The 11,314-nt window shown below is 38.3% G+C and overlaps 1 protein-coding gene across 1 annotated transcript; it reads right to left on the bottom strand.

Moving 5' to 3' along the window:
* Positions 1-10,204: 10,204 nt before the first annotated feature.
* LOC124775100 (zinc finger BED domain-containing protein 5-like) lies at positions 10,205-10,697 on the bottom strand. Its single transcript, XM_047249923.1, has 2 exons — positions 10,676-10,697; positions 10,205-10,581 (listed from the first exon to the last, which is right to left on the bottom strand). The coding sequence occupies exons 1-2, from the start codon at positions 10,695-10,697 to the stop codon at positions 10,205-10,207; spliced, it is 399 nt and encodes a 132-aa protein (XP_047105879.1).
* Between the last annotated feature and the right edge of the window lie 617 nt (positions 10,698-11,314).

Genomic DNA, 11,314 nt, shown 5'->3' with positions numbered 1-11,314 from the left:
ATTTCTGTATGCGCAGTAATAGTAAACGTGTAGGGGTGATATTGAGAATTTGTGCGATAGAAGTCGTGTTTCTACATGCAACAAAAGGGACGTCACTTGGCCGTCACTCAAGTGGCATCATCGAAGCTGCATGTGGAAACAGCCAAATTCCTGTGTCGCCATTCGAGTGACACTTTTAGCCAGGCCACCAAAGTTAAATCGCTTTAACTTGGCGACTCCACTTCCCTCCCACAACAGCGATTATTGTCTTTCGACAGCCATCTCATGTTTGAATCCTGAAGTACAATAGCAATTTTTTTATTTTCGTGTAAACAACTTTGCTGTATGTGCGTTTCATAGTACTTAAAATGTCTAACAAAAAACGTTGTTAGCAACTATTGTACAGTTTATTGAACTATACAAGGAGCGACCTTGTTTACGAAAACACAAAAACTAATACTAAATTACAGTAGTTTGAGCATTTCCTGAAATTGTGGGCTGTATGAGGAACACAGCCCCAGTTGAGATTTAATTATTGGAAAATCTATAATAAACATTCGAAATGTCTATGTAGTGAATATGATGAAGTGTTAAAAATCTTATAATAGTGCTTCATCTGCAGGCCCATCTGGCATCCAAAACAGACGATTTTTGAAAATTACATGGCAGATGTACAGTATAGTAATAAACAATATAAATTATACTAAAAGTGTGTCACTTTCGTTTATGTATCTTTAGAAAATATTCCTACACTTAATTCAACATATAAATGAGGCATGTACAAACTCATGCTCTCACAGCGATATCCATCATTAAAACATTCTCAAGTTTCCAGCTGTGTAGTGCTATACCCACAAAGTCACAAGTGACATCACTGGTTTTTAATACTGCACCATATATGGTATACAGTATAATATAGCATGATCACTGTGCCCACTTCATCTCCCCAATCACAGAATCCCAGCCCATACCCAGCTGCAGCCCACTGTTTTTATTGAGGGTCTTGTCAGATATTCTGATCTCTGCTGCTAAGTTTGTTATATTATCACAGAAGAAGTTGGTTTGTTTCATAACAGCAGTCTCCTCGAAGGCAATTCGGTATCAGTTTTCCAGAGCATGTTCTGCTACATCTGATATTTTGGGATAGCAAAGGCGGAAACACCTTTCATATGTATTACAGGTGTTCTGAGGCCAACATCATCTTTCACAGGCTTCATAAGTTGACAGATCTTTGCTGGGGGCCTGAAGACTGTGTTGATATTATGTCTTTTCAGGAGCAGGCTAATCTTCCCTGTTACTGAGCCACAAACCCTGATGTCCTGGTGCCATCGTATTTTTTACATGGTGGATAATATATCAATCAGACGGACGGCGTCATGACGGGAAGCCCATTAGCTCCAGCTGTAGCAACCTCTTTATGGAGCATTTTGAGGATATCACCTTGGACATGGCTCCAGCAAACCAAAGTGATGTGGTGAAACATTTCATTCTATATAGAGAATACTGACAACATCATGTGTATGTTTTTATTCTAAATGCCATTTGCCCAGATACAAGACAGCATGTGGTGTATTTTAACAGAAGTGTATCGCCTTCCTACATGCAAGGTTGCTAATAGCTAAAGGTTTTGCCATTGCAATTATCAGCACAAAATGGTTCATTTATGTGGTGAAAGTACATAATATTTCGATTATCTGATGCATGTATATTATTTGTGTATGAGTAAGCAAGTATTATTAAGAACTTAATGAAAGATTATTTATAGTTTCTCAGGATCTCACATTATTATACAAATGATGATAATTAATACTATACTGTCAGTATATTCAGACTCTACTACTGGAAATATAAACACACCTAAACAATTGATCATTGAATTTGAAAAAGGAACTATCATTTCAGCTTGACTGTAGTTTTTCATGCAGGAACATCACTATCCAATCACAAACTTTGTTATAGTGTTTTTAGTGCACTTGCAGAAATCATGATTCCAAAATTCTATATTTCATTTTATTTAACTATGTGGGATGCAGTAGTGAGTATATTAGCTTTCAAACGAGCCTTCATGCTCCGTATCTAACACACCACACAAGGATGTTGAAACTGTGCTTTTGGGTATGTGGTATACATTGATCAACCAGAACATTATGACCACCAACCTACTATTGATACAAGTGCATCCAGGTGTCTAGCAGAATCACCTGACGAGGGATGACTACTAGTCAGACACATGTACAGTGCATGTAGTATCAGTGAATGTGCTGTCCATTTGCAGAATGGAGAAGGCACATGATTAACTGAGTCTGACCAGGGGCAGATTGTGATGGCCCAGAGGCTCAGCACCAACATTTCAGAAACTAAATGACTTGCATGTTTGAGGGGTGCTATGATGAGTGTCTTCAATAGGTGGTGAAACCAAGGTGAAACGAAGTCCATACATTGTGGGGTTAGGTGCCCACCCCTCATTACAGATGTCTGATGTCATAGGCTGGGATACCTGTTAAAACAGAACAGGCGGCAAACTGTGGCATAACTAACCTCAGAATTTAATGCTGGGCAGATTACAAGTGTGTTTGAACACACTGTGCACCAAACACGCCCGATGATGGGCCCCCGCTGCTAACGACGCATGTATATGCCAATGTTAACACCACAACATTGGCAACTACAACTGAAATGGACAAGTGATCACTAGCACTGGACGTTGGCACAGTGGCAGAGCGTTGCATGGTCGGATGAATACCAATATCTTCTTCATAATGCCTATGGAAAGGTGCGATTCCGTCGTCTTCCAGGGGAACAGCTCCTTGACACATGTACTGTGGGGTGGAGACAAGTTGGCAGTGGCTTCATTATGCTCTGGGGAACATTCACTTGGGCATTCATAGGTACATTGGAGCTCATGCAAGGCGTCATGATGGCCAAAGAATATCTTACAATGGTTGCAGACCACGTACATCTCTTCATGATGATCATGTTTCCTGATGGCAGTGGCATTTCTCAACAGGATTATGCGCCATGTCACAAGGCCAGAAGTGTGATGGAGTGATTCGAGGAACACAGTGGTGACGAATTACGATTGAGGTGCTGGTTCCCCAACTCACCAGATCTGAACACGGTCAAACACATCTGAGATCTAACTGAATGTGGCGTCAGAGCGTGGATATTAGGTGACTTGGGTGTGCACATATGGTGCCAAGTCCCTCCAGCGACTTACCAAGGCCTCATTGTTTCCATGCCACAATGCGTCGCCACTACTATTTGTGCACCAAAGTTGGATGTACCAGCTATTAGCTAGGTGGTCATAATGTTCTAGGTGATCGGTGTGTACTGGAGAGATGTATAGGTAATTGCTAGACGTCAAATGCAGATGAAAGTGTCGCTTATTGTTTTGCTTGAGCAATTACCGCTTGTCTGTAATCTGAGCAACAGATTTTAAATAGAGCTCAACAAATACTTGAAACTTAATTTTGTTATCCAAAAGTTTGGTCAAATGACTTGAAACTTAATTTTGTTATTCAAAAATGTGGCCAAATGGGTTTTCGTTTACGAGTGCTACTTCGTTTATCAATGTGTTTGATGCCCCCATGTTATTTCTGTGCAAAACCCTCTTCTAAATCCAATATTTACGCTTTCTCTTCTCCTTATTGGATTCTTGGCTCAAATCTAATGTCATAACCCAGATGACAATGCCAATGTCTGTGTGAATAATATTAGTTGACAGCATTTGAAAGCCATGCAATTTTACAGGAGCATGTAGAAAGAGTACCATATGGCACCATTGCTGCGTCGGCCGTCAAGTGACTTGCTGTGGTGTCATTTTAGTTGCACTTGAAAATTCAGCTTAACATCTAGTATATCAAAAACTTTTAATAAATTTGCGCTGTCTAGAAATATTATACCACTTGTGGGCAATAATGATGGTATCCTTGCGACTTCCCATGTTCTGCAAACTCTGGATGTTGTGACGACATCATCAGTCCACTTTGTCACAATGAGTGAGTGAACCCATCGACGACTACATGGAAGATCTTTGCCGCAGTCGGCATGGTTACAGTTGTTTACTCTCTCTTTTCTGTTTTCATTTATGCCAGTACAATAAATATTATATCCACCCTTGACAATCCTGTGGGCCCGGGTTCGATTCCCAGCTGAGTCTGGGAATTTTCTCCGCCCAGGGACTGGGTGTTAAGCTGTCCTCATCATCATCCTTTCATCCTCATCGACTGCAGGTCGCCGAAATGGCGCCAAATTGAAAGACTGGCACACAGCGAACAGTCTGCCCGACAGGGGGTCCCAGCCATATGATTAAATAAATAAATAATTCGTTAAGTAAATGAGAAATTATTTTACGTGGATAAAATATAATATACGAGCTCCCATAGTGGTAACTGTGGAAAAGGAAAACTAAAAATACCAATGTAAACATATCGATGGAAATAATGGATTCGCCGACACAGGCATCTGCAACTGGAATCAAGACGGAACAGTACTTACCGTTCGATCTTGCATCACCATCTACAACTATTAATCTGCCACAAAATGAAATGATAGATGAAAAAGCACAATATTCATGTGAATGCATATTCGAACAGTGTTGAGTGTCTAATAACACTGATGGATTTAATATTGTTATTTCACATCTGGATTTAGAAGTGATAGGGGAAATATGAGAAACATTGTCACATCAAAATTACGCTGCCCTAAAGGAATATATCGCACAGTATGAGCAGACTCTAAACTTCCACTTGGACAACCTTTATGTGTTGTTAATGGAAATGCATCATCACTAATTAAATCTACATCTTTTGCCAAGCTGAGAGTTCTGAACTTTATTGCCAATTTTTGAGTATTACTTACAAAAATACTATCATCAAATACCCTTCCCACTTCACTTATATCAATGAAAGTGAAACAATAATTCCTGTCTGCAAGTGTGAAGAGAAAAATGCTTAATTTGGCAGTTGTTGATTTCGATCACAATATAATTACTGCTTGGCCAATGTAAGTTGATGATTGGCGCAGTGTCTGTCTTACTCACGCTAGGTTTAACACAGTAAAATTACCAGGAAAGTCAGACATTTTAAGAAAGCTATGGGATGTGGCTATTGTGTTTGGTTGTGTTTCTAAGTTATTAGTGTTATCCACATAACCACATCCACATTTATCATAAAGTAATGGTTATCTGTGTCTCATAAGGATATAAGTACTTGTAATTCAGCTAACAAGGAATCTTTAGTTACTAAATCTACATAATCATATCAGTGGAAGGGGTGACTAGCAAGTTATGTTTTTAAATTTGTCATGAATTGTCAAAAAAATTGTCTCACATAATTCTTATTCTTTCTTTCAGAAATGTCTCTGATCCACTAACGAAGCAGCTACTACTGACACTCCAATATTTTGCCTCTGGTGATCTTCACTGTCCATTGGAGATTTCGCTGGTGTTAGCAAGTGGGCAGCCAGCAGGATTATTAAAAGGATATGTATGACACTGGACAATACAAACAAAACACAGTTTTTTAATTAGTGCTGTTCTCTGATGTAATTAAGTGAAAATAAAATAAATACATACATATGCAATAATACACTTTTATTCTGAAATCATTTGTTTAATTTGTATTTTGTGATCCTAATTTTGAACTTTATGCTCTTTTTTTTAACCAATACAAGTCTTCCTTTCTTCTCTGGTTCTTGTCATACAAATTTTGAAGCAGTGCCATCTGCAACCTTGCTAATTCTTTCACATTTAAGAACAGGTATTTTTATTCTGAAAAGAAAACTGTCAGTTTTAAGCTGAGATGACTACAGAAAAGGGAAAAGACAGTGAACGCTTCATACCTCTATTTACTTCCCCTTCCCTCCAACATAACATATAGATGTGAAAGATGATTATAAAAGTCAAAATTATGTATGAAATAGTTACTGTTCCTCAAACATTTAGGGTTCAATACGATAACAGCTTCCAGTTTGGATATGTGCCATAAGTACATTTCTACCCCAAGATTATAAAAAAACATTATGGTTGTTTATTGCAAATGTCGACAACTTATTCTCAATATATGGCTGAATATAATTATTAATAATCACATCATATAAACAAAATTTATATATGCCCAATAATTGGAAAAATGGATGCACAATGTTCAGTAATTCAGCAAAGGTACTTTCTGTAGAAACTCTTTCCTGCTGTAATGAATTAATCGTTCTAAGACATAAAAGTACAACATCAAACTAACCAGTAACACCTCTCAGGATTGTCACTCAGATCAGTCTTAATGGTGTGTGTGTTGTCACAGTTGGAAACTGTGGAAAGACCAACTATTTCACAACGTAGACCGCATTTCATAGTTGCTTTTATATTATGTCCCTACCTGGATTGTGGCGTCATTCCCTTGACAGCCTTATCAAATCGTAAATTTCATTATAGCCGTACTTGGAACTTACATTCCACATACGGGGTGCCACTGATCTGTAGCCTCTGCTACTTTTTCTATGCATAATATTTACGTGTTTCTTTCTTGGGGGAAAAAATCGCACATCTGTTGTAGCTGATCTGTCGATCTGCATGAAGTTGCTTATGGATGGAAACTGTTGCATATCTTTCTCATACTTTTTTTGGAAATCTAGAAAGATCTCTTACTTGTCAAACAACAAATACCTGATCCTCAACTAATTTTACGACAGATTGTTATACTGTTATATATACAAGTACCCTATAAACTTAGTTAGATGTTTTGCACTAATGTTTTCATTGAATGAGACTGCGGAACTTTTCATGTTTTCTACTACGATCTTGAACTATTCTACAGTATGTACCAGCCTCAAAAGATCCTCAAACGAACAATTTTGCGATCTGGAACGATCACTTTAGATACGCTATTTCTGCAGACTATGACTGAAGTAAATATGAAACGACGTACCGAAAGTATCCAGTGTGCTCTTAAGTTGTTGCCAACTTAACAGGAAGGGAACACTGTTCCGTGAATAACTAAGCAGTGAATAAAAGGGTGACGTATAATGCATGCTCCACGTTAACCTGTGGTTAACCTGTCCCTACGTTAGCTAACCCTGGATTTAGTTTGAGATTGTGCAACTGGCCCTGGGCTGCCGGTGGGAGAGCAGCGGTGAGGGGAAGGCAGCGTTGGCTTCTTGCAACAGTGCTGGCACCACAACCTGCATTTTGCGCTAAATACGAATTTGGAGGCGGCACTCACGGAATTGATGTCCGCTGAAGTGACACTTCCGTTGGATTGTGAATCACCTAATTTGTTGACATACCTATGTTCGAGAGTTTTGCCTGCAACTTATTTACTATTTACGTATCGAAAACAATGAAAAATGAAAGTAGATGAATGTACAACTTATGACACTATGAATCAAAAGTCAAAAACTGTTTTTTCGAATGAACCAAAAGTCAAAAACTGATTTTTGGAATCAATTTGAGCATTGCATTTATCAAACACAGTACAACAGTAATGATTACAAAGTGTAATTAATTGTGCCTGGAAGAACTGTCAAAATGATGTTCACTAAAGAACACTCATCATTTGTGTTTGATTCAAGATCATCATTACCGGTTGATGTTGTGGAACTGACGACGACTTCATCAATGGCCATTTCCACTATTCTGTCTCGTGTCCAGTATCCTTACTCCAGCACATTCCTGCACTGAGTTTTTGTCTAGTAACTGAAAGGAAAGCAACATTAACAAAAATCTGCATTGTCTCCTTCGACATGTCATCAGCGACACCTCTCCCTGAAAACGTGAGTTATTTTGGCCTATGGCAATTCTGTCGGATTTAGATCGCAATTGTAGGGCGGTAGATGCACTACCTTGTGGTCTCTGTTGTCAACCATTGTATCCTCGACGTACCCTTTCATGGCTGGTTTGCTTTCCTTTATCGAAGATAACAGTTCCTACAATCACAGAATTGAGTGAAATATTACAAAGTTTTAAATCTAACTAAAGGCCTTTAATTTTATTTAACTGAATAGTGTCCCTTGGTAATATCGATATGTACTCTCTATTTTTTGTTTTGTCACGTTTTTTCATTATTAACATTGCAGCAACAGTGGAGACTGCTCTGGCTTTTAAGAATAACTTCACTTCTGTAACACGTACTTGCGGCGAGTCCCTGAAAAAAACTTGCTCCAGTGACTCGAAGAAACAAACGTGAGTAATTTTTTGTTCTAATTGAAATACCTCAGTAAATTCTTCCATAAGATACTCCTAGTGGATGCGAGTATAACATAGTATGTAGCGACAGTTTGACATTGGCAGCGCTGGGAGACAAATGAATATCTTTCAAGCAGTGCTGATTTTCTCCACTTCTGGCAGCACTAGCCAGATCGTCAAGTTATCATGGCCAAACAGTAGTGTTGAGATGAATTTGAATGCTCATTAGCCAAGAATCGCAATGCATTGTGGCGACAATACTTCAATTGTTGCAGTATCTTTCTTCCTTGTTGCATTATTAACTTGTTCCAGGGGTGGGCAATTGTTTTGGCTTGGGGGCCACATTATAGACACAGAGGTTAGTGGAGGGCGCACCATATAAACCTTTCACTTCTAATGACGTATATACTGGGTGATCAAAAAGTCAGTATAAATTTTAAAACTTAATAAACCACGGAATAATGTAGATAGAGAGGTAAAAATTGACACACATGCTTGGAATGGCTTGGGGTTTTATTAGAACAAAAAAAGTATTGCTAGATGCGTGAAAGATCTCTTGCACACGTCGTTTGGTGATGATCGTGTGCTCAGCCGCCACTTTCGTCATGCCTCCCAGGTCCCCAGACCTCAGTCCGTGCGATTATTGGCTTTGGGGTTACCTGAAGTCGCAAGTGTATCGTGATCGACCGACATCTCTCATGCTGAAAGACAACATCCGATGCCAAAGCCTCACCATAACGCTGGACATGCTTTAGAGTGCTGTTCACAACATTATCCCTCGACTACAGCTATTGTTGAGGAATGATGGTGGACATATTGAGCATTTTCTGTAAAGAACATCATCTTTGCTTTGTCTTACTTTGTTATGAGATGAAGCGCCATCTGTCGGACATTTTTGGAACGTTTTTATTTCTTTGGTTCTAATAAAACCCCACGTCATTCCAAGCATGTGTGTCAATTTGTACCTCTCTATCTACATTATTCTGTGATTTATTCAATTTTCAAATTTATATCACCCAGTATGCTGGCGTCATATATATATATATATATATATATATATATATATATATATATATATATATATATATATTTGTGCGTGTGTGTGTGTGTGTGTGTGTGTGTGTGTGTGTGTGTGTGTGTGTGTGTGTGTGTGTGTGTGTGTGTGTGTGTGTGCAGTATCCCCAAAATTTTTATGAAAATACAAGTTTTCTTTATTTCTAATCAGGTATCACACACAGAGTTGCAATTTCAGGTGTAGCAGCGAAAGTGTTAAAATGCATTGATTAGTTAGCTTTACATTTCATAAAAGGTATCATAAAAATCATTGGATGTAAATGAAAGAGTCAGAAGCTAAGAGGTATAAGTATACTTCTTATAATTTTGATAAGACTAAAGTCACTTGTACCTCTTTCCTTTTGACATCGTCAGATAAGATAGTTGTGTTCAATGTCATTTATTTTGCTAATTTAATGTCATCTTCAAGTACATTACATTTTAAAACAAGTGTAATGAGACAAATGCATCCTATCACAATTTTTTTGAAATCAGTAGTCAGACTGCTAGTTGATATTCTCATCACAGCCTGCAAATTACTGTCTGTTAAACAGCTTTGGTATTTGCTCTTGTTGATTTTCAAGCAAGAAAAACTTTGTTCACAAATATAAGTCGATTCAAATATGGAGAACGATTTGCCTGCAAATTTCTTGATACATGGAAATTTATCAGCTGTCAAAGTTTATAAAAGTCAACTAAAGTTACAGCACTAAACATTTCTTTCACTGTGTGATCTACCTGCATGTCAATCAGTTCAAGTTGCAGCTCCTGTGGTGCAGTGTCAATATCAGCAGTGATGGGATGCGATAAAACACTAAATTGAGGCTCAATTTTCTTAAAATCCTGAAATCTTGTAGTAAACTCAGCCTCTAAACTCTGAAGATAATCCTTAATCTTTGCTGAAACACTTCCAGGTACTTTCTGTTACCCTAGTAAAGGGAAATGACAAAATTTGCCTTCATTTGCTTGCCTTGTAAACGACCTAGTTTTGTTTTAAATGCTTTGACATGTGTCCTTTCCCTGCAATGTCACATTCAGCTCACTCAGTTTTTCAAAAATATCACCTGCAAACATCATCTCATATCTCCACTCTTCACATCCTATTTTTGCAACAAAATCATGAGATATCTCCTTAGTGTCCAGAAATAAAATAATTTCATCCTGTAATCCCCAGGCTCTTTTTAATACTTTGCCCATGCTCAACCACCTCACAGTGTTATTGTAAATTACATCTTCATGTTCTGCCCCCACCTCCTCAAGAAGAGATTTGAACTGTCTGTGATGGAGTGCCCTTGCCCTGATTATGTTCACAACAGCAATAACAGGATCTACCAAATGCTTTAAGTCTAGTGCAGCCTTGCAGAGCTTTCCTGATGTAAAATACAATGAAAACGCAAAATATCACTGCCTGTGTCTTCAGCTTGTAACTTGTTTTTTAAAAGTTTCACCGTACCTATATTTTACCCACATAAAGCTCTGGCCGCATCTGTTGTAATGCTTACCATTTTGTTCCAGGATAAGTCACATGTTTCCACACAATTATCAACACATTCTAACAAGTCCTGACGAGTGGTTCTATCTTTCATGGATACTATACCAAGTAATTGCTCGGTGATGGCGAAATGTTCATTAATTCCACGGATAAAGATGAGTACTTGTGCAGTGTCTTCAATATCTGTGCTTTCGTCCATTGCCAGTGAAAACCAAACAAAATCTTCGCTCACAGTCTTTAGCTGGTCTGCAAGTTCGTCACTAATTAAATCAATTCGCCGCGTTATAGTCCTCCTTCACAACGAAATTCTCTCAAATTTGGTTTTAACCTCAGGACACAATACACTTGCACACTCTACCATGCACTGTTTAATAAACTCGCCATCCGAAAAAGGTTTGTTTCGTTTAGCAAGGTTATAGGCGACCATGAAACTTACTTCTGTAGCACTATTTTGAAGCGGTGTTTGCTTCGTAAATAACGCATGTTGCTTCTTGAAGCGTTTCGCGAACTCCGCTGCTTTTATTTTTCATTCTTCATCTGAAAGTTTGCAGCCAAAGTCACTGTGTTTTGTTTCATGATATCGCTTCAGATTGTACTCCTTGAATACGGCA

Source organism: Schistocerca piceifrons, chromosome 1, assembly GCF_021461385.2.
Source record: "Schistocerca piceifrons isolate TAMUIC-IGC-003096 chromosome 1, iqSchPice1.1, whole genome shotgun sequence".
NCBI lineage: Eukaryota > Metazoa > Arthropoda > Insecta > Orthoptera > Acrididae > Schistocerca > Schistocerca piceifrons.
The sequence above is the reverse complement of the archived record's forward strand: the minus strand, read 5'-3'. Positions and strand labels throughout refer to the sequence as shown.

Bases quoted from the DNA above. Each gene is read 5' to 3' on its own strand.
- LOC124775100 (XM_047249923.1), bottom strand. From the start codon at position 10,697: ATGCGGCCAGAGCTTTATGTGG. The intron at 10,582-10,675 runs GTAAAATATAGG...ATTTTACATCAG, and splicing joins GCGGCCAGAGCTTTATGTGG to GAAAGCTCTGCAAGGCTGCA.